This window comes from Thalassophryne amazonica, chromosome 9 (assembly GCF_902500255.1).
Source record: "Thalassophryne amazonica chromosome 9, fThaAma1.1, whole genome shotgun sequence".
Lineage (NCBI taxonomy): Eukaryota > Metazoa > Chordata > Actinopteri > Batrachoidiformes > Batrachoididae > Thalassophryne > Thalassophryne amazonica.
In genome coordinates this window covers 81780219-81805368 of record NC_047111.1, presented here as the reverse complement: position 1 = coordinate 81805368, position 25150 = coordinate 81780219, and the positions used below count along the sequence as shown (strand labels likewise).

General features: G+C 39.8%; 1 protein-coding gene across 2 annotated transcripts in view; it reads right to left on the bottom strand.

Annotated features, from left to right (window-relative positions):
- The window catches only part of klhl13 (kelch-like family member 13), a 76965-nt gene extending 52312 nt beyond the window's left edge, over positions 1-24653 (bottom strand). Inside the window, exons 1-2 of one of the 2 annotated variants that reach the window (XM_034178554.1) lie at positions 24561-24653; positions 9287-9358 (exon numbers count right to left, since the gene is read on the bottom strand). In XM_034178554.1, the coding sequence (XP_034034445.1) occupies positions 9287-9339 (53 nt within the window). In that variant the 5' untranslated portion in view covers positions 9340-9358; positions 24561-24653. Of the gene's footprint in view, positions 1-8051; positions 8150-9286; positions 9359-24560 lie in introns of those variants that run through there. The other variant, XM_034178553.1, reaches the window with a different exon arrangement.
- Between the last annotated feature and the right edge of the window lie 497 nt (positions 24654-25150).

Here is a 25150-nt window from a genome sequence, read left to right as displayed (position 1 = left end):
AGTTATCAAAATCTCTGTTAACACAGAAAGTACTAATGCCTAGCTATACCTTTGAGAATAATTCCACTACACATTTTTTAAACATGCATTTTTGGCAGTCTAAGTTGATTTTCAAAGTAAATGTAAATGAAAAGTACCCTCTGCAAATTTGGCTTTTGTTGTTGGCAGTGGGAAGGCCTTTTTTTTTTTTTAAAGTTTATTTTCTACAAGCCCTCTTGTGGCTGAAAAGTCTGATGCGGGATGCACAAGACCTGTTACACTTGGGGCAAATGAACACTTGAGTAGGCTGGGCTTGTGCTGCTGCCCGCTCTTTCTGTCTTTGACGCTTCTGGCGTGAGGCCTCACTTCTTTCTGCCTCAAACTTCAGGCTTGCGGATTTGATGCTGGAACGCCAGCTGAGTCTATCTGTAGCTAGATGCTGCCATGACTGATGCTGAATGCCTGCAAGGGAGAGCTGTTTCTTCAGCTGGTCCTTATAGCGCTTTTTGGGGGCCCCTTGGTTTCGTCTCCCTTCCTTGAGCTCGCCAAAGAGAATTAATTTCGGCATGCGTGTATCATCCATCCTGGCTACGTGACCTGCCCAACGAAGCTGTTGTTTGAGTATAATAGACCCTCTGCAAATTTGGCTTTTTTTCAGTTTTAAACTAGCTTTAGAACAATCCATTTCCTACTTCTTGTAGGAACGAACATATCAGAGGGACAGCTCAGGTGGGACGGTTTGGAGACAAAGTCAGAGAGGCGAGATTGAGATGGTTTGGACATGTGCAGAGGAGGGACCCAGGGTATATAGGGAGAAGGATGCTGAGGATGGAGCCACCAGGCAGGAGGAGAAGAGGGAGACCAAAGAGGAGGTTCATGGATGTGCTGAGAGAGGACATGCAGGTGGTTGGTGTGACAGAGGAAGATACAGAGGACAGGGTGAGATGGAAACGATTGATCTGCTGTGGCGACCCCTAACGGGAAGAGCCAAAAGACAAAGAAGTAGGAGAGAACAATTGCTGAACTGACAGAAACTAATCTTTTAATCTAATCTAGTTTAAAAGAAGCCTACTTAAATAACTGAGCCACACGCCTGTGAAACGTCAGAAGATATGATCCCACAGCAGCCAACCAAGGGAATCGGCAGCAGCAGCAGGACTTGACAGCCACAAGAGAAATTTAAAACATGCATGCAAGCAAGAATCTGTTAAAATGACTTTCAAAGCTTTCAATTCATTATATAGTCTGTGTAATTTTTGGTGTGGTCATAATGACTAATGTTAACCCTAACTTATAAAGCCTTTTAACTCCACAACCCACCAAAGGGTTTGAAATGGGTGTCCGCTAATCTAAGATGACATTTCAGTTAATGCTTTTCCAAAAATAAACAGCTTTGTCTATCCAAATTAAATTAAAAACAAACAAAAAATGTAAAACCTTGGATAACTCAGCGTAGACAAAACAGTCATCTGACAAAAATTAATCAACTGTTTGACTGAATTTCAGACTGCGGCAGAGGACAAACTAAATGGAGAGTTACAGTGAGAGAAATAATAACACAATAAAAGAAGCAGTTATATGTGTGTGTAGCTTGCAGAGCTCCCTCCCCTCCCACCAAATACTGGGAACACTTGTAGGCACCTCGAACTAGAGATCTGTGATCAAGCTCACAAAATGATCACCCCCCACCCGATACTAGTTGCATGCATGAAAATTCAGTAAGGTATATCTTATATATTATATTCCAATTCTAGGTGGAACTATGCTAGTACAGTAAGGTATATTTAAATATCTAAAAGGGAGAGTAAAATAGAAGAGTGGAAAAGAGTACAGAGTAGTAGTAGTAGTAGCATGTATTATATAGCCATGGCTAATCTATACATATAATTGGCAAATATGATGTATTAAAACAAAAAAATAAAAATAAAACAGCATTTCATCATGTGAGATCTACATAGGTGTGCAACTATTGTCTAAAGTTTCATTGAAATGTATGAAGCAGATGAAGAGACGTTACACTTAAGAAGTCAATATCACATAATGCTTTAATTAAAAACAAAACTCCAAGTTTCTCCCTTTGATGATGTCTGATATCTGAATGGAATTATTTTCTTCTTGCACATTTTCATATGCTGTGTGAGATGTTCCACTGAAATCCATGCAGGGTATAGAAGTACTTACAAGGTTCATGGACAGACAGATAGACAGACAGGTTGATTCCTATATTATATCCAGCCCACACCCCCTTATTTTTGTTTCAGGGTGTATACAATTGTACTACATGTTTTTCTACCTGCATTAATGGCACAAAAACATGTTTGAGTTATACCCATTTCTAGACATGATTTTGCCGTTTTCAGAGTAGTATGATTTGCAGGTGCAGTGAAAATATTAGTAAAAGATGTGACAGGAGGACACCCCCCCCTCAAACAACCCCCACTCTACTCAAAACTGTTACGTTCAGAGGGTCAAGCATGACGAGTGAGTCTATATAACCACTAGTCATGTTTAGAAAAGAAAGACATTTGTTAAGATAGGTGCACCCTGCCCTCCCCCCAAAAAATGATTAAAGGTATATATAGCAGAAAGGTTTATTATTATTATTATTATTATTATTATTAAGTGCTCATGCTAAATATTAAGCTCAAATTTTCTAAATGTAATATTTAGTTGTAATTACAGCTTTTTCTCATGGTTTGCCTTAATTAGCTGACAAGGTGATGACAAACATGGCTGAGAGAAATGAGGACAATCTCCAAAAATGTCAAACAAAAGATTAAGACAGTTCATCAGGACAAAACAGGGAGAGAGAGGGAATGAATACAGCACACACACACACACACACACACACACACACACACACACACACACACACACACACACACACACACACACACACACACACACACACACACACACACACACACACACATCTCTTTCCATGTGCTAACAGAGGGTTGTTATTCCCTTTAGGTCTTCTGGTGAACTCCCAAGACAAACTTTCTTACTAAACTGAGGATTATTTCAAGGCTGAAACAGGCAGTAGAGGTTTACCATTCTTCACTCACCCAAAAAAAAAAAAAAAAAACTCTTTACCACAGGCAGCTAACCAAGCTATATATAGAATGGGGTGGTGTCAACACGTGCCGAACACTCGCTTTTATATCCTGCACTTTATATAGGCATTATTCTCTGAAAGCTTTTGTTATTGCGACCCCCCCCCCCCTTTTTGCTTTCTTTCTTTCTTTTCTTTTTTTTGCTTAAAACAGAAAACACGACCAGCCTAGCAACTTAAAAATATCTCTCAGCCTGAAGGACACAGGCTCCACTTACAGGCATATATAGAGTGACTTTTCCCTGGCCACACAGTAACCTATAATTGGGGGCAAAATATCACCCTGCCTAAAAACACAACTTGCATATATACAGTGTAGGCCGTAAGTTTGCATGTACCTTGTAGCCCATTTTCTCCATTGCAACACATTGCATGTTACTGAACAATACATGTTGAGTCAGTTAAAATGCTGACTTCATCCTCATATAAAATTATTCAAAAATAGTTGTAAAATGCATAATTTATTCCTATTCACTATGTGAGATATTCTTAGGATCAAATGTTTACATATACTGTACAAAGTTGGCTGCTTGTTTCAAACAGCAGGGAAAAATTCAGAAGAATACAGACACATAATTAAATAATTTCCGCAGAACCAATGCATTCTTATTATTTTGAAGACCAGACTGGTAGAGAATAAAAAATAAATATTAAATCAAGGCATCTGGAGCCAAATTCTGTATGTCCATAAGTCAGGTTCCTCTTTAGGAGCCATCTCAAAAATGTATGGCACCACAAGCACCTCTACCATTTCTGATACAACAACATACAAAAATAATGAATGTTTATGAGTGCAATAATATGAAAGGTTTTTCCATTACACAAATGAAAAAGCATTCACTATGTCTTATATAAACACCAAAAATAGATCCTTGTCACTTGATATTTTATTAATTTATAAACAAGAGAAAGGGGACTTACATTTTGGTGTGGTTCCAAACAGTCTGACACGAACTTTAAATAGCAATCGAAAATTGTTCTCAGTCAACTTGCAAAAGCTATCAGATAGTTCAAAAACCATCCTGACCATGTCGTCCGTAACTGATGCGTGCTTTGACTTTTTCGTGTACAGTAGGCATGTGGAGACTAATCAATACGAATCGGTATCTAGATACACACATGCGCAACGTGAGTGCATCAATTCATTCAGTGTGCAGCGATTCAATTGACGGGAGAAATTGCGATGGATCGGTCGCGGCCTGCCTGCATCGATTTTTTTCCGATGCACAATGAATGCACCACGGACAGAAGCTAGAAACCACATTTCTACCACAACAAAAATGATGACATCAATAGCCTTTTTGCTTAACGATTCCCTTATCGGCCCTTCAGCTAGGGACACCGGAGTGGCCATTGTTTTTGAGGGTGTTTATCAGGAAATTATTATTTCTCTACGATGATTGCAGACTGCAGCAGGTCTGCCTGAAACAATGAAGTAGCGCTTCGACGCGCTGTTTGCTGGTTCTCTGCTTCGCTTCCAGTGGCAGGTCCACAATTTCTTCATTAACCCCTCTCAAAGCCATTTAAAGATGTCATTCATGAGTCAGCTTTGTGTGGATTAAAGCCACGAACTGGGACTCTTGTCTTGTTGTGGGCAAGAATTGTCCTCTGTTCCACACTGGAGTTTTACACAATGGTTCTCCGGTCTATGGAGTTACATTTGTGCCATTAATATCTAAAATAAAATGCTTTTGACAAAAACTACAGATATTGTTTATTTCTATTTCTGTCCAGAGATCAAGGATCCATCATGTACATCAAGGATCCAGTGACCATGTGCAGATTTTATGGATTTTTATTTATGTCCAGAGATCAAGGATCCAGTGACCAATTTCATATTTATTTACTTTAAGACAATGAAATGTTGTTGACATAGAAAACCTGCAAAGCCTACTTTTAATGCATAGAAAATTCACAAGAGGTATTGATGAGGGAATCGATAAAGAATCGGATCAATATGCGGAACTGAAAATGACATCGATAGCTAAAATCTTATCAACACCCATCATTATTCGTACTGCACAAAATTGCATCATATCGCATTCTGAAGAATTGAATCGCCATCAAATAAATACCAAATCGCATCGGGAATAGGGGTGAATCATATTGCATCGTACCGTCATGTATCACTATATGTATTGTATCGCTGGTAGTGTAGAGATTCACATGCCTAGTGTACTGACTGCCATCTGCTTTCCTCAGTCCAGCGAAAAACTGTGATAGAAATTTGTCAAGCTCTTCATTCGAGAGTGTTTCTATTTTAGTGAGAGACGTCCCAGCGAATACTGCAAATGCCTTCAGATGGCTTGCGGCGTAGTGTATTTGTTTTTTGTGTTAGAAGAATGAGCCCCGTCAATAAGCTTGTTCAAATAATCATCTGTCACCAAAACAAGCCCTGCTATGTTCATTTTTAAGCTAAGCACCATCGCTGCTAGTGTGAGCATATGGTGACATGCAATGGTACAAAACGTATGGAACCAAATTTGCACGCTAAATGGAAGCAAAATTGAATGGTAAATGGAACACAATGGCAAATGGGAGAATGATCCATGTCACGTGACATACAAACATCAATCAAATGACAAGGATCTATTTAGGCGTGATTTATTTATATTATATATACAACCCCAATTCCAATGAATTCACTGGAATTGGGGTTGTATAAACCCTACACAGAAATTACATTGTTACTGAATAAGGCATAACTATACACAGGTATTAAACTTTTGATCTAAAGGTCCAACAGAACATGAGGATCACAATAAAATATGGAAAGAGTGTAAGGCATCAGACAGAAATGTGACATCATGCACCAATAAGAGAGGACTCCACTGCTATGGATTGAAAAGCTGTCAGCCACGAAATAATTTACAACCAAGTCAACAGCCAAGGTTTGCTTTTAATGTCAATTTTGGATTAATTGCTTCCTCTCTGGTTGACAGCCTTTTAGGTCATGGTGATGAGTGTTCTCTTAAAAGTTGATGATGCTACATTTCTGTCTGATGCCTCCAACTCCATCAACTTTTGAGTTGTGATCTTGAGGTTCTGGAAGACAGTTACACAATAGTTCATTAATAACCATTTTGTTTTAGTATTTATTCAGACATTACCTTGAACTCTCCAACCAACCAGCAGGTTTGAAAGACATGTTTTCCGTTAAAAATAAATAATTAAAAAAAACTCCCCAAATGTCACCACTTACCAGAAATGGTTAATAAAGGATTTTTAAGTTTCTCAATTCCAAATGTCTTATAAAGTTCAACAAAAAAAGTTTGTTCTCTTCCAGACTCAGTACTCTTCAGCATAGCTGTGAAGTTGTGAATGACTCAAAAGAGAGAAACAGTCTCATGAATAAAATTCAGTGAATCATTAACTGATTTTCATGTTGAAGAACAGAACAGAGTATGAAAAGAATAGAAAGTTATGGTTAGAGGGAAAATAGCACAGATAAAGAAACATGCTTATTCACATATTTACACCCCCCCCCCCCCCCGCCCCAAAAAAGTGGTCAAACTTGTGAACACTTCAGAAACTGTTTTATATGTAGATTCTTTTTCCAATTTTTGTAAAAAATATAGTTAATGAAATTCAACTTGAGACATTTCTTCTTTGTGATTTGACAGTGTAATACACTGCGCAAAAGACATCTCTGAGTTATATACCCAATTACAGCCATGACTGTGCTGTATCCATATAAAGAAACAGGACATTGAGGTGATCTGAAAAATGCAGCCACGGTGAGTAAAAATGTGACTGCAGCTAAAAATGCTCAGAAACTGCTGAGGGCTCAGAGGATTAACACTAAAATGCTTTATTTCAGCCCACAATTCACATTATTCCATTAGCTGTAGACCATCTAATGCCACAGCACTGGCACCAGAAATAAAACTACTAAGGTCATCAGTTTGATCTGCACTTCAGAAGGATACAATCTGCCTGAGGAAGTAAAAAGACCTCTTGTCCTCCTTTGTTGTATGTGCCCTTCAGCAAAGCCCTTAACCTTCTAACTGCTGGTGCGTTTACTGTGCAAGAATTAAATCAGGGTGTTTTTTGGTTGCTGTGTGTTGTGTGTGTGTGCTGGGGAGGGGGGAGGCACACACCTGCTCATAACTTGATTAAACTACACTTGTTAAATTAATTTCTAAAAAATAATTTCAGAGTCAATTTTGACCCAGGGAAAACAACAATGTAATTTATATATATATATATATATATATATATATATATATATATATATATATATATATATATATCATAAGGTTCTGCTAAACTAACAGAACAAAATAAACTGCCTAAATTAAACTTAAAAAAAACCCACAACAAAACAACTGAAGGTTTGGTAGCTTTTTGAAATTAAAAGCAATCACTTAGCCTAGCTTGCCTTGAAAAGTATATCAGGATTTTGGTTTTCACTCTCAATGCCAAATCTCTGTTATTGCTGAAATGTCAGATTCCAAGGCTGTTTAAGGAAAGCACAGAAAAGGTTAAAAGAAAAAAGGACAAGATGGTGAGAGCCGGTGTGTGAGAACCTTTTAAATTCTACCCTCCCCCCCCTTCCTGAACAGTAGCAGATGACAATAGCTTCTAAACCAGGGCACACCAGACATCCTGACAAAGCCAGGCTCCTCCCAAGCTGCTGAGTCCCTGTTCCTAAATCAACATAGCCACAGGGAGAGGGCAAGAGTCGACATGTGGTGCTCACCATGTCCAGACGAACAGCTAAATGAGCCTTTTCCCCCCAAAGGCAAAGCAGTCTGCCAGGCAGCCATAAAACACACGCTGGACAAGGCAAATCTCCTGACACAGTACGACAACCAATCAATCACATGCCGTCTAACGAAGGTTCCTCTGAAAAATCATGGTGCTCTACAATCTATTAAAAAACCCCAAACAAAAACTAATCCACCTCCATATGCCATACTGGTGTTAACAGGAATGCCATTTAACTCATACTCACATGTATGCAGGTGAAAGCGGTGAGGACCTGGATGCCTTAAGAACGGGCACTGGGAATTTCCAGCTGACAGGAGAACCGCTTTTCCATTTCAACGGCATGTTGTAGTCACCAGAATGGTGCTAGGGCAATACCAACAGCAAAGACCATTTCCATGAAAAGATTTCCAATGCAGTCTTCCATCCCACTCTGCCCACACCATTTAAGAGGGAGGGAGGGCAGCGGCAGCAGCAAGAGAAATCCACTGGCTGATGCGGAGTGGGCTACAGACAGGGTTGTGACTTTAGCAGCAGCATCGAGAAGCCAATAGATTATATCCACCGTGAGTACTTGCCCTGCTGCATTCACAGTTGTCTCGCAGTAGGAGGGGAAAGATGCCCTCCCTTCTCATCACCCTTCCAGGGTTCATGAACAGCCCAGTAGCTAAGCAACAGTGCCACCTTGTTAAAAGACTTGTGATTACAGCACTGGAACAGCTAATGAAAGGAGTGAAAGGGAAAACAAGGAAAAGAAATAGAAATTCCTCTCTTAATTTCCATCAAATACACCTCCTGTCTTCTCAGGCTTGTTGTGCTATTTCAGAGGCAGGAATCTAAACCATCAGTTCCACAGATAGAGTTGTTCCCTGTGTAACAGTCCAATATGTCCTAAAGGACACAAACAAGAATGTGCACCATCATGAACAGATGTCAGAAAAAAAAAGCTAATAATAAGGCTTTTCATCTAAACAGAACCACTTCTCTGTAAGAGCACATAACCTTTCGAGCAGCATGGTGGCCAAGCGGTTAGTACACTTGTTTTCAGAGCAGAGGGTTCCCGGTTTAAAATCACTTGTGGCCAATCTATATGTAATGTGGGGCTGCATCAGTAAGGGCATCCAGTGTAAAACTTGTGCCAAATCAACTTGCAAATCCATCTCAGATCTGCTATGGTGACCCTGACTCAAAAAAGGGAGAATGTTTAACATTCAATCCACATGAAAACATAAAAAGAAAGATAAAAAGACATTTATGCATTTATGTACATTTATGCATCACAACTGCTAAGAAATAAATTTTATTAAAGAAAAAAAGCGCTGCATACAAAAATAATAAAACTGTCTTAAAAGTTGCACTCAAATGTTACATCATTGATGGTAGTTGGTGGTAATGGCTGCTGAACTTGTCAGACTTTGTGAGATATATTGTGCAAACTAACAAATAAAAATGTACAAAAAATAGAATGACAGCAAACAGTACCTGTCATGCAGTCCAATGGACACTGCCTCCCCTCTGTGAATAGGGTGCTCCATACCCTTGCTGAAACCACACCTAAATCAGAAATAAGTTATTATTTACAACAAGCCATTACACAAAGTAAAACTTTATAAGTATCAACAAAGAAACCGCAAGACACTTGAGGTTTGGAACGGAAATGGCGTTGTTCAAAATTAGAGGTGTTCCGCCTTGTGTGGCGGGATGCTATTTTAGATTATAAGCATGCATTACTGGCCACGAACCGGACCTATCACTCTGATTTGATCAGTAAAAACAAACATAACTCAAAGTTTTTGTTTGACACGGTCGCATTTCTTATTCACAGGCAGCCACCTGTTAGTCGTTCTCCCTTTTCAGCACAGGATTTCTTGGATTATTTTGAGAAGAAAATAGAAAACATTAGGCTGAGCATATCTCAGCATGCCTCGGCCCAGCCATTAAAACCTGCTATGGAAGTGGGCGCTACCATTGAGGTGTTACCTAGATTGACAGAATTTAATAGTATTTCATTGGGTGTGCTGACGAAACTTGTTTCGTCTACAAAAAGCACAACCTGTTTATTTGATCCCATACCAACAAAATAGTTTAAGGACTTGTGGCCCACTCTTGGGCCGACTGTGCTGGAAATTATTAATCTGTCATTAACCTCTGGATCTGTTCCGAAATGTTTTAAATCAGCAGTGATTAAACCATTACTTAAGAAAGCTAATCTGGACCCTAGCGTATTGAAAAATTACAGGCCGATATCAAATCTATTATTCTGTTCCAAAATTTTAGAAAAGGTGGTTTCACGGCAGCTCGTATACCACCTCACTGAGAATGATCTTTTTGAGCCGCTGCAGTCTGCTTTTAGGAAATATCACTCCACAGAGACAGTGCTCACTAAAGTAGTGAATGATCTTCTGCAAGCAATGGACTCAGACACCACTACGGTTTTGGTGTTGTTAGATCTCAGTGCTGTGTTTGATACCGTGGATCATCATATTTTGCTCGATAGGTTGGAGAATTTTTTTGGGATTACTGGAAGTGCCCTTGCCTGGTTGACGTCATATCTGCCCAGTCGTTCTCAATGTATCTTGTATAATGGCACTACCTCTGACCTTGCTGACATGAGATTTAGGATTCCACAGGGATCTGTTTTAGGCCCCTTGCTTTTTTCCCTGTATGTGGCACCCCTTGGGCGTATACTGCAGAGTTTTGGGATTGCCTTTCATTGTTATGCTGATGATACTCAGTTGTACATGCCGATAACTGCGGGAAATCTCACTCCCATAAAATCCCTGGAGGACTGTCTTCTATCAGTGAGAAGTTGGATGTCTAGTAACTTCCTACTTTTAAACTTTGATAAGACTGAAATGATGGTTCTTGGTCCAGTGAGACATCGGCATCAGTTTAACCAGCTGGCGCTCAGCCTGGGTTTGTGTGTCATACATCATACGGACAAAATGAGGAACCTCGGGGTAATTTTTGATCCCACGTTGTCTTTTGACCTCCACATCAGGGATGTTACTAGGACTGCTTTTTTCCATCTGAGAAATATAGCGAGGATCCGCCCCATCCTGTCTATGGCTGATGCTGAGACCCTGATTCATGCTTTTGTTTCTTCTAGACTAGATTATTGTAATGTTCTATTTTCAGGGTTACCACAGTCCAGCATTAGGGGTCTTCAGCTGGTTCAGAACGCTGCCGCCAGACTTCTGACATGTAGCAGAAAGTCTGAACATATCACACCCATTTTGGCATCCTTGCACTGGCTCCCTGTCTCTGTGAGAGCATATTTTAAGGTTTTGTTATTGACTTATAAGGTTGTTCATGGACTGGCGCCATCTTATCTGGCTGATCTGGTGGAACTCTACGTGCCGGCCCAGGCTTTGCGGTCGCAGGATGCGGGACTTCTCCGTGTTCCCAGGGTGAAGAAGAAGTCAGCAGGTCAAAGAGCCTTTTTGTATCGTGGACCCACCCTGTGGAACAGTCTTCCTGCGACCGTGAGGCAGTCTGAATCCGTGGACATTTTTAAGTCAAGACTCAAAACCTATTTTTATTCTCTTTGTTATGAATAGTTTTTATTTTTATTTGTTTTATTTTTACTTCTCTTTTTATTTATGTATTTGATTTTTTTAATTCATTTTTAATTATTTATTCAATTTTATGTTGACTTGTTTTATGTAAGGTGCCTTGAAATGGCTTTTGCTGTGATTTGGCGCATTATAAGCTAATTAAACTTAAACACTGCCTGTAATGTATGAAACTTTTTCCTTTCAACACTTGAAATTCCAGTTTTACAGTCAGCACAATATATGACATTTGTAATAAAGTTTTTGTCTAAAGAAGAATAGAATACTGTATTAGCCCTAAGACTGGATTTTTTTTTTTTTTGGCTTGAAAATATACTGGGGGTTAATTTTGCATATCATATACATTGTCAATAGTAGGTGGCACCAAATATCCATGAAGTGAGTGTGTCCCTCTGGTTGCCTTCAACATGTGCTGCCTACACTGCTTTTTATTCACAACCACCCACAACAGGCAAACTTCATTCAGGGGTTGACATTAACTTTTTACCCACTGGCCAACAAGGGCAGTAACAATTCAAAGTTACCGACCCTTACCTAAAAATGTAAGATTTTTTTCCCCACTACATGAATAAATAAAAAAAAGACAGAAAACTATTTTTCCTTTCACGTTTTCTTCACATTTCATAACATAATTCAATATTTGTGCCAAGTGGTGCTGAAAACAACATAACGTTATTAAACCTGAAGGGATAGATAAGAGAAGTATCTAACAACGTCAAGCGAAAGTCAAACGTGGACATCCACTGATCGTACATAAGCATTTCACAACAAAGATAATTACCTCTGCCAACTGTTTGTTTGTGAACAGCCTGTAACCCACGATTTTTTTATAGAACTTTAGGAAATGTTTACAGAGGATTCATACCCTGATCGGCAATAGGTCAAAATGAAAAATCTTGGAAAACTGGAAAGATCCCTATCCTTGAACATTGAACAAATTTTCAAAAATTCATAACTCTGTCAAAAAAGGTTAAATTACTTTCACATTTGAGAGCATTACGTAGGATGGTATCCTTTATCGACCAACAAAGTTTGATCCAGACTACCAATTTTGTGGTTACTTAAATTTAACAATGAAAACCCTATTTAATGCATATTTTACATTATATCTTAATCAAACATGCCCCAATCACTCTCCTATTTGAAAGTGAGGTGCTGCAGACGGGCACTCACTATTGCCTGACAAAGTTTGATCCAGATCTGATGGACATTTGAATTTAATATTGAAAATTTTGATCCATATTTTGTATCATATTTTAGCTTATGAAAAGCCACTTCTAACAGGACTTTGACCTTGAAAAATTTTTCCACGGTAAAAATTTCTGGAATTGGAAACTAGTGCTGGCGGAGGTTTGCACTCTACAAGCATGGTGCTCGAGTTTAATTTTCAGCCTGCAAAGATGAGAACTTAAGCTGCTGCTATTCACATTTATCATGCCCAAACGGGCTAGTAACATAGAAAATGTTGAGGCCCATGCTGGCCCAGAACACCTCAAAAATAGTACCAGGCCATCAGGAAGGGCATAATGTCCTTCCATGAGTCATATTTCCTCTTATAGTGCTAAATGGCATTTCTCTGCATTTTAACACCATTCACTATCAGTCAAACAAGATCAATACAAGAACCAGCATATAATAATGACAAATAACAATAAATTAGTTAGTGACAATTTCCCCAAGAGTCATTGTGCTCCTGTTCCTTTGGTCAGCGGTAAGTCCTCACCTGACTACTTCAACACAGCGGTTTTAACATGCGCACAAAGGAGCTCCTTGTTGCCCCCCCCCCCACCAATTTTATTTCAACAGTGGACTGACAATATTTCCCCTCCTCAAACTGATTGAGGACAATTTTATCTTTTTTACTTCCATCTGCCTCTCCCTCAGACCAGACACCACAAGAGTGACAAGTGGTTCTTGCCTGTTACAGAACAACTCTTCCCTTTTTAAATGTGCGTGCATGTGTAGGGTCATTTGGGGTGGATAAAACACATACAACATCACGATGTCTTGATATTTAATTTTATGATATGGGAACCACTGTTATTTATTTTCATTTGTAAAGTCCAGAATCAATAGAATTCAAATTCAGTTGCTGGTTGAAATGAGGTGACCATGCAGTACTACTTTAATTTAGCAGACAGTGCGATGAATTCTTGGCCCAATCTGAGTATTACGTGATGTCACCACAGTTTCAAACAGACATGACAAAAAATAAAATAAAATGACAGACCACAAGAAGTTTCCTGAGATCAAACTGAGCACTAATGAATATTTAAAGGAGTGGTACAAAGGAGTGGCACCCAGAATGTGTGCAAGTCTTTACTTGCATGTTGATAAGTTGAGATAAGCAGCCCGTTTTTGAGCGCAACGTGTGGTGTACTGAAGTGCAGAGGCTGAGCAGCCATGGCAATGACACCCTTGAATGGCTGTTCCACTTCAGTGGTGAAGACACAACATGGTGACCAATTTTCACTTTAAGCATAAAAATAATTAATCCACCACAGCAAAGAGAGCTCCTGGCATGATGCTCCATAACAGACATGGTGATATACTAATTAAGGAGACATTGCAAACCCCACTATTTTTACCACTTTCATTCAGCCAAGTCTGGGGTTACAGATACACTGGCAGGAGGCAGCTTTCAAAAAGTGTTTGAATTATTTAATTACCAAATATGCGTATGGTTCTCCTTGGGGGGAACAAACTTAAAAATATGATGTGCAGTGTTTATGTAAAATTGATACGTGACAAAGCCTCTAGATGTTTACAATTTAAATCAACTTTTTTCATGTTTGCTTTTTTTCACTCTTCTAAATGAGATCATACAAATAATAGAGTTCTAGCTATGATAAAATTTTAGTGTAGTGGTAATGTCGGGGGGCGGGGGGGACATGGTGCGGAAGGGGGGAAGCTTTTGAAAATGTAAGCTAAAAATTGGCCATTCTAGGGGTAGCCAAAGGGAAAAGCCAGGTACGACAGCCTAAGTCCCTTCATCATGTCCAGAAGGCTGGGGAAGTTTGTTGAGTGGGCGATCTCATTCTGGGTTAGCCAGTACATGGCCCTCAGTCAGGCAGTCAGAGTCCGTGACATTTTAAAGTCAAGACTTAAAGCCTATTTTTATTCTCTTTCTTATGAGTAGTTTTTATTTTATGTTTTATTCTTTCACTTCTGTTTGTAATTAGGTATTTGAATTTTTATTTATTTATTTATTTTAATTTGTTGAACTGTTCTGTGTGAAGCACCTTGAGACGGCTTTTGTTGTAATTTGGTGCTTTATAAACTGATTAAGTTGAAATTGAACATTTTATTGAGTCTTAAAGTAAATAAATATGAAATTGGTTACTGGATCCTTAAACTATGGACATAATAAACTCTACATGGTTGATCCTTGATCTCTAGACATAAACAGAAATAAAATGTTAGTTTTTGTCAAAAGCATTTCCTTTTAGACATTATTATTGGCATGGATGTCTTTCCATATCTGAGCTGAGGTCTTGCAGCTGCACTGCAGGTCAGGTTTATAAAGAATGCAGGACGTCTCATTTTGGGAGGAAAAAATGCTTTAGTTGATTGTAGTTTATTGTCTGTATTGCAACGTTTGTAAGAGGTGTCATTTTATTTAAAGTGGTGATTTGTTTTGAAGTTATTAATTCCGAGCGGACTCTGTCTCAGCAGAGAGCGGTGCAGCGTTTGACAGGGATGAGATTGGCAAATTCGATTTTCAGAGGAAAATAAGCCAGGGTCCAGGGGCCGCAGGCCCCGGTGGGTCCAGGGCAGAGCCCTGGCCAGGGGGTCAGGGTGATGAAGTCCCCCTAAAGCCAAAGCATTTTTGCTGTTTTAAAACATGTAAATTGCACTAAAATATTAAAAACTACTATAAATGCCAGGTGTTCATACCTATAATTCAAACTGTAAACCCTTACAAAGACCATCTACTGTACATGTGTATTTTTGTGACCAAAATATTTTTTCATAACTAGACTTAATTGATTTTCAGCATTCTCCACTTTCAGCATGGCACACTTGTCAACAAACATACATGTACATGTATATCCTCAAATACATGTACATGTATAATCCAAAGTTCTATGTCCATTGAACTGTCAGACCATATAAGATTTATATTAAGTCATGTGATCTCCACCTATAACACTGTCATCACGTGTATACATGTATATAATATACACACACATACATGTATATATAATTACAATGTTCTAGCACACTACAATAACATCAAAATGTCTGTTTACATAATCCACTGACTGTGTGTGTGTGTCTGTGTGCGCAACACGGAAGAAAGGGCGGGAGAAACGCATATATAACCTTTGCGCTGATTGGTCATAAGCTTTGTAATAACCAATGAAAACGTGTGTAAAAGTAATAGCTTCGACTGCGCTTCGATATCGTCTCGGTTTTTATGATTTGTTGGAGGGAAAACTACCGAATATTGGAAGCTGAAAGACTACACAGTTACCTCCCTTACACTACATGCTCATTGCGCACCTACCGTATTTTCTGCACCATAAGGCGCACCGGATTATAAGGCGCGGCCTCAATTAGCGGGTACTTAACCCTTACAAAAGGCGCACGCTAAAACATATAGTCTACAAGAAAAAAGAAAAAAAAAGTGAAGAAGCAAAACAGTGAGTTTATTTGAACTTTTTAACAACCCTGAACTACCGGTATTTAACAATATGGTAATCACATTATTTTTTATTATGGTTCTGTCACAAATCCATCGAAGTCCTCATCTTCTTTGTCTGAATTGAACAGCTGGGCAATTTCGCCATCAAACATGCCAGGTTCCCGCTCATCTTCCCTCTCATCATCGCTATCGTTTTTGACTTCAGCCGAATGGTGACTGTAGAGACGCTTCTCCCGGCTGTTCTTTGTTCAATGACCCATTGCTCGAGTTGGTCTTCTAGCTGTGCCAACCTCGCTTTGTTTCCGCGGAAACTCCGTGTGGTCTTTTTAACTTGGCGCAGCTCATTTTCTTGTTTCCTCCACTTACGTACCATAGATTCATTTATCTTGAATTCTCTCGCAGCTGCTCTATTCCTATGAACAACAGCGTAACTGATAGCCTGCAGTTTGAATTGTGCCTCGTAAGCATGTCTCTTCGCTGGTGCCATTTTCAGGGGTCCTTAGACAAACAAATGTTTTGCAGGATACCTGTAGTATACGGTAACTACCAGAGGAGTGGCGGAGGTAAGTGTACGTACCACGGACTCACGGACTCTTCTCTGATTGGTTTATCGCTGGCATCATACGTACTCTACGCTACCAGCGTACGTACTTTACGTATTACGTAATGTTCTCCGATTGGTTTATCGCTGCCAGGGTACGTATTCTACGCTGCCAGCGCACGTACTTTACGTATTACGTCCCTGTGTCAGCGGGAAATGGTCCGATATTCCGACGGTCAAAGACAACGTCTGTCGTTTTTTACAGATTTTGGAATTCAGTGCGCACATAAGGCGCACCGGATTATAGGACGCACGGCCGATTTTTGTGAAAATTTAAGGCTTTTAGGTGCGCCTTATGGTGCGGTAGCACTTTGGGATTTGGTGTTAGCACTCTGGGATTTGGTGTCAAATGTAAAGTGCATTATAAATAAAATGTATTATTATTATTATTATTACTACTTCATACTGGTCACTGATCAGCACAGCGTTACTTCCGCGTTCGGCTGACTGACGGACTGATTGAACTTGCTGCGTCGGCGATAAACAAAGACCACTTAGTGTTCTGAATAGACGACAATTTTATTAAACAAAGGTACTCCTGGCATTAATTTTTTTTGCATTCCCCCCCCCCCCAAAATTTTCTCAACAGATTTGGACGTTTCACAAAATCGACCCCAGGGACTGTCAAATCCGCAGAAATCCGTGGATCCGTGGAAAAATCTCATCCCTGGTTTGAAGCACGGAACGGAGGATGATTCTCGTTTCTCGACTGCAACAACACAAGAGTCCCAGTTAGTGACTTTAATCCACACAAAAGCGACTCGTGATATTTTAATGGCTTTGAGAGGGGTTAAGAAGTGGACTTACCGCTTCTGAAGAGCAGCGAATCAAAGAGCCACGAGCCATTGAATCGAAGCATTGCTTCGATTCACGCTTCAAACTGGAGCTGCAGAAACGGTTGATTACAGACGCTGTATTGAAAATCGCAACGATCCAAAATAAGCGTAACGGTCCAAAATTATAGCGTAACGGGCCGTAACTCAAGTTTGCGCTAGCTAGAACCCTGAATATCATTAGTTATAATCTTTATTGACGTGTTAAAACATAAAAGGTGCACATACAACATGTACAAGGTTAAATATAGTGACTACAACTAACATGTCACATTATCTGAATGGAAATTCAGATAAAAATGTTATTGTTCAATATTTGAAAGCATTTTAGTTCTATTTGGTAATTATTTAGCCATATGCAACTTTCAGGCTTCTTTCTTATCATAAGCAGTGACAGAAAAAGCCTCCATTCATGTATGACTGAGCATGACCCTGCTGGAGATAATCCTCTAATTAGCCCACCTGTGATCTTAACAGGAAATTCCCGACTTGAGATTCTCTATCATCACTTGTCCAAGTAACGTTAATTACCATTAATTAATGGAACTGATTTCATATTTCGGTGATGTTTTAAGTACTGATTTCTAAAAAGACCCTTTTGTTGATCTTTTGAGTTTTTTTTTTTTTTTACAGTGATTTAAATCACACCAGCTCTCTCGTGGCTGCAAAAAAGAATGAATAAATAAAATAATAAAACAATCTATACATTTTATTATCAAATTACAATACGTACAGAATAACAATTCTAACTCAGCCACATGGGTTGTGCAGCCAGTACATTTTGAGTGCCGGTCCCAAGCCCGGATAAATGAGGAGGGTTGCGTCAGGAAGGGCATCCGGCGTAAAACAAGCCAACCCAACTATGCAGACTAAGAATCGAATTCCCATACCGGATCGGTCGCGGCCCGGGTTAACAACGTCCGCCACCAGTGCTGTTGCCCAACAGGGTGCCAGTGGAAATTGGGCTACTGCTGGGTGAAGACGACGAAGAGGAGGAGGAAAATGTTGCCACAAACAGCGGGAGAAAAAGAAAATTAGAAGGGTGGAAATGAGAGTGGGGACTTTGTATGTTGGTAGTATGACTGGTAAAGGGAGAGAGCTGACTGATATGATGGAGAGGAGAAAGGTAGACATATTGTGTGTGCAAGAGACCAAGTGGAAGGGAAGTAAGAGCAGGAGCATCGGCGGTGGGTACAAGTTGTTGTACCATGGTGAGGACAGGAAGAGAAATGGTGTTGAGGTCATTTTAAAAGGAAGAGTATGTTAAAAGTGTGTTGGAGGTTAAGTGAGTGTCTGACAGGGTGATGAGTGTGAAGTTGGAAATTGAAGGGGTGATGATGAATATCATCAGTACATATGCCCCACAGGTAGGTTGTGAGATGAAGGGGAAAGAAGATTTCTGGAGTGTGTTAGATGAGATGGTGGAGAGTGTGCCCAAGCATGAAAGAGTGGTGATAGGAGCGGACTTCAACGGGCATGTTGGTGAAGGGAACAGAGGTGATGAGGAAGTAATGGGTAGATATGATATCAAGGATAGGAATGGGGAAGGACAGATGGTAGTTGATTTTGCAAAAAGGATGGAAATGGCTGTGGTAAATACCTACTTTAAGAAAAGGGAGGAGCACAGGGTAACATATAAGAGTGGAGGAAGGTGCACACAGGTGGACTACATTCTTTATAGAAGATGCAAGCTAAAAGAAATCAGAGACTGTAAGGTGGTGGCAGGAGAGAGTGTCACTAGACAGCATAAGATGGTTGTTTGTAGGATGACTTTAGAGGTAAAGAAGAAGAAGAGTGAGAGCTCAACAAAGGATCAGATGGTGGAAGCTGAAGGAGGAAGACTGTTATGTGAAATTTAGTGAGCAGGTGAGAGAAGCACTGGTTGGAGGGGAAGCAATTTTGGACAACTGGAAAAGTACTGCAGATGTGGTGAGGGAGACAGCTAGGAGAGTACTGGGTATGACATCTGGACAGTGGAAGGAAGTCAAGGAGACTTGGTGGTGGAATGAAGAGGTCCAGGAAAGCATAAGGAGAAAGAGGTTGGCGAAAAAGTTTTGGGATAGTCGGAGAGATGAAGAAAGTAGACAGGAGTACAAGGAGATGCGGCGTAAGGTGAAAAGAGAAGTAGCAAAAGCAAAGGAAAAGGCATATTGCGAGCTGTACAAGAAGTTGAATAGTAAGGAAGGAGAAAAGGACTTGTACCGATTGGCCAGCCAAAGGGACAGAGCTGGAAAGGATGTGCAGCAGGTTAGGGTGGCAAAAGATGCACATGGTAATGTGCTGACAAGTGAGGAGTGTGTGCTGAGAAGGTGGAGGGAATATTTTGAAGAGCTGATGAATAAAGAAAATGAGCGAGAGAAAAGGCTGGATGATGTGATGAGAGTAAATCAGGAAGTACAAGAGATTAGCAAGGAAGAAGTGAGGGCTGCTATGAAGAGGATGAAGAGTGAAAAGACAGTTGGTCCAGATGACATTCCAGTGGAGGCATGGAAATGTCTAGGAGAGATGGCAGTAGAGTTTCTAACCAGATTGTTTAATAAAATCTTGGAAAGTGAGAGGATGCCTGAGGAGTGGAGACGAAGTATGCTGGTTCCTATTTTCAAGAACAAGGGTGATGTGCAGAGCTGCAGTAACTACAGAGGCATAAAGCTGATCAGCCACAGCATGAAGTTATGGGAAAGAGTAGTAGAAGCTAGGCTTAGAAAACAGGTGAAGATCTGTGAGCAGCAATATGGCTTCATGCTGAGAAAGAGCACTACAGATGCAATGTTTGCTCTGAGAATACTGTTGGAGAAGTACAGAGAAGGACAGAAAGAGTTTCACTGTGTGTTTGTGGACTTAGAAAAAGCTTATGATAGGGTGCCAAGCGAAGAGTTGTGATATTGTATGAGGAAGTCTGGAGTGGCAGAGAAGTATGTTAGGGTAGTGCTGGACATGTACAAGAATAGTGTGACGGCAGTGAGATTCGCAGTCAGAATGACAGACTCATTCAAGGTGGAAGTGGGATTACACCAAGGATCAGCTCTGAGTCCTTTCTTGTTTGCAGTGGTGATGGACAGGTTGGCAGATGAGATCAGACAGGAGTCCCCATGGACTATGATGTTTGCAGATGACATTGTGATCTGTAGTGAGAGTAGAGAGCAAGTTGAGTCTAGTCTGGAGAAGTGGAGATATGCTTTGGAAAGAAGGGGAATGAAAGTCAGTAGAAGCAAGACTGAGTACATGTGTGTGAATGGGAGGGAGCCCAGTGGAATAGTGCAGTTACAAGGAGTAGAAGAGGTGAAAGTAGATGAGTTTAAATATTTGGGGTCAACTGTTCAAAGTAATGGAGAGTGTAGTAAAGAGGTGAAGAAGAGAGTGCAGGCAGGGTGGAGTGGGTGGAGAAAGGTGGCAGGAGTGATTTGTGACCGAAGAATATCAGCAAGAGTGAAGGGGAAAGTTTACAAAACAGTAGTGAGACCAGCTATGTTGTATGGTTTAGAGACGGTGGCACTAACAAAAAGGCAGGAGGCAGAGCTGAAGGTGGCAGAGCTGAAGATGTTGAGATTCTCTTTGGGAGTGACAAGAATGGACAAGATTAGGAATGAACATATCAGAGGGACAGCTCAGGTGGGATGGTTTGGAGACAAAGTCAGAGAGGCGAGATTGAGATGGTTTGGACATGTGCAGAGGAGGGACCCGGGGTATATAGGGAGAAGGATGCTGAGGATGGAGCCACCAGGCAGGAGGAGAAGAGGGAGGTCAAAGAGGAGGTTCATGGATGTGCTGAGAGAGGACATGCAGGTGGTTGGTGTGACAGAGGAAGATACAGAGGACAGGGTGAGATGGAAACGATTGATCTGCTGTGGCGACCCCTAACGGGAACAGCCGAAAGACAAAGAAGAAGAAGACAGAATAACAATTCTAATATACAATGACATGTACAAACTGTCAATGGCACCAAGTATCATGACATGAATTGCATTGGGACATATGTGCATCATCCCAGCCCTAGTGTTCCTGAAATTAAACCATGCCAAAACCCTGAAATCCCACAAATAAATAGCGATATGCATTATAATGGGAAATGACATGCTCCTTTGCTGCCACTAGCACAAGAAAGCCAGAATTTTAAACTTTTTAACCTGATTCTACCAGGACGAAACATTTTCTAAAATTACTGACTTCAGTCTGGAAACAAAAGACATGCATGTACCCCCCACCCCACCCCCCCCCCCCCCCCCCACACACACACACACACACACAAGAAAAAGAGCATTTGACCAGGAAAGTAAACCAGTGAAGGCAACGAGCTCTAAACACAATTCAAACAGGCAGTGGATGCATCGGAAAACATGCACGTTATACGATGACTCACCCACCAAGCTGGTGAAATATAAGTCAACTGGCCCACAGTGGCTCAGAGTCCAAATAAATGCCATCAGGTTAATGTTAATAACTAGTTCGTATGGCATTACAAAACTGCAATAAGAAGTTTTTCCTGACGTACCACTGATATTTCAACTTAAACGCATTTGAGACATTTACACTCAGTGACCTTGCTACTGATCTCAGTTGAGGATGACTTTACAATGCAGCCATTCGTAGTTAAAGTTAGTCCCATTGAGATCAAGCTCTCTTTTGCAAGGGAAACCTGCACAATTATAAAGTTTCCAATTCACCTAACCTGCATGTCTTTAAATATGGCAGTAAACCAGAGCAAACCAACGCAAACACAGGTAGAACATGCAAACTCCACACAGAACGGCCTCAGGTGGGATCGATCCCATGACCTTTTGCTGCGAGGCAACAGTGCTAACCACTAAGCCACCGTGCTGCCCATAATAATTTAATAAAAACTAGAATAACCATGTGAAGATTTAACTCTGCAAAAATATTTACTGAAATTAAAGCCATACAAGTTAGCCTGTCTTGTCGCTTATTAAAATAAATAAAAGCTGACACTACAATCATAAATTATGTTGGCATATTTCATACTCAGTTCTACCCATGTTTATCATGTTATTCAATGGACAATGGAAATTAGTATTCATATTTATTGTGGGTCATTCTATTTGAAATCAACAAGTGGCCCCAAGTTCAAGGTCTCAGCAATGTTTTCACATATTTTGTGCACTATGGGCCCACTACGAAAAATCTGAAATATCAGATTACTACTCCAAATATTTTTCCTACCACAAGGGTCTGAAAAGGGGGCATTCGCCCTATTGAGGTTTCAAATGCCGCAAAATTTCGTAGAGTTACATTGAGACGCTCTGATAAGGCTGCACTTTAACCGCTGCACATGGACAACAGCATTAACATTGCAAAATAAAACTTTGTATATTGTGCCTAAAACTCTCATGAATATATTAGCTGGGTTTTTAGGTGTTGTTATTATGTTTGTTTTATGTAAACATGCAAAAAGCACAGGTTGTTTCTCCATTATTTTCCAAAGGGAATCGCTGTGAGCCACAATCGCTTCCTGTGCATGTCATTCTGGGGTAAAGTGAAGATTGCTCTTTAACCTCCTGATTATTGTCCTTTACAGCATTGTTTGTACAATTTGCTCCAAAGTAACATATATATATATATATATATATATATATATATATATATATATATATATATATATATATATATATATATATATAGTGTCTAAAATTCGGTTTGCGCTTATTAAATTCTATGCAGGTTAAACGTAGCAGACATTGATTTGGAATATTTGTTTTAGCAAGTATTCAGGGCCCCATGCATGCAGTCTCTTATTAAGGTGATGAAAAGCATTAAAAAAAAATTACATTTTGGTGGTATAAGGCTCATCTGCAATTGTCATGTGGATTCTTTATGTTGTTTAGACTGCAGCAACTCTTGCACACAAGTGATTACGGGATATCTTAGGGTGAATGCACATTTTTTGGCACAGATATTGACTATTTTCTTACCATCTTTGAAGAGCCATATCTTTAAAGGCATGAGATAAAACCTTGAAATATTCAGGGTTTTTTCTTCCCACCTGTACATATTTTCCATTTTAAATTTAATAAATGTTTCCTTGGATATATAGTTTTACATTTATGGGTGTTCTAAAAAAGAACAAGGAAAAAAAAAAAAAAAAAAAAAACTTTCATTTTCACAGTACCCTGCCTGACATATTTAGCTTCTGTTACAATAAAAGTAATGTGGTTTTGAAAGTGTCCCATGATAATATCATGAGAATGCATTATGTATGTATACATACAAAAATTCCTAAATGGTTCACTTCAAATTTGGGCAGAAAAAGGTGTGCACCTGTTGATCTCAATCTGCTGTATTCTTAGCTATTTACTTAACACATTCTCTACAAAGGTGACATTAATGGTTAATGTCATACTTTTGTTCAACTATTTGATCATGGTTTCCTCCTGAAATCCAACAGCTGCACAATATTTCAAACGTATTTTTTTTTTTACCCAAAAAATAGGTGAATTAAAGCTCAAAATAACTGTCGTCTATATTAACCTATCTGGCAGGAGATTATACCAACGGTTTTGAAATAGATCTTACTTCGTATGCAAATTAAAAAGGTCAATTGTTGTAACAATGACAACCAATACAAAAGTAGTTAGTAGTAGCAGCTGTATATGAATGCTAACGCTAAACGGGAGGGAAAGAAAAACTTAAGTGAAAAGAGAGGTTCGCTTATTCGTAAATGTGCTACCCTGTCACAGACTATGAGCCTGACTAAAGATGTCACTGAAGGAGCAACGTTAAGACTGAAGACGGAATTTTGTGGCCATGTTCACCGTCACACTTCGACATGCTAAAGCTAACTAGCTAGATAACCAGCAACTCTTTCTACCTCCACTTTGAATAACCTGTCGTTTGCTATTCCCAACCACCGTCAACCATCTGTGTTGGCTCGCATAATATCCGCCGATATAACACCGGTTATTGCGAGTTACTTTAGTTTTCAGTGACTAGTTAGTCTAGCTAGTTGGGTGGCTTTATCAGCACCACATAAATAACTCTTGACTTTGTGTCAGCATTATATGTGGTGACTAAAACAATTCACGTACGATATTTCGATCACTTTATTGATCTTAAACACACTAAAACTTTTAAATAAACACAACCGTACCTTCGAAAACGACAAAACGCTAACTAGCGTCCTTGTTTTCCTCAAGCACCTCTCAAATCCACTTACAACCCAGTGGATCCGCCTTCCTCATTGAAGCCAATGCCACCATCACTTACTGGAACAGCCGAGTATCCAAACTTTCGATTGGTTGAAGAGTATGGCAATCTCTCCCATTGGCCAAAAACTTCCGAAGCTAAATAAAGTGCAGATGATTCCTTCTTGGAAGCGTTTGTAGGTTGTAGCTACTGTCGGTTTGCCCAAAAATAACACTAAAACAAAGGTAGTTGGAGTTATTTTATTTATTGTAGTAGCAAAAACAGTCTCCCTCGGTTAAAGAACAAAGTCACTTAAAGGTAATCGTACACGTTTTAAATATTCACAAGGACAAACTTAGATGTCACCTGAGAAAGCTTGTTCAAATTTTGCCTCTTATTAAAGTTACAGCAGGGGTCGCTAGAGTACATCTCCATCTCATCCTGTCCTCTATTCTGTCACACGTGTGTCTTCCACTCTCAGGAGCTCCACTAGCTTAGCTTATGACAAGCTAAAAGTGGACGCTCTCGTTATGGCCGAACAACTCTCCAGTTTCT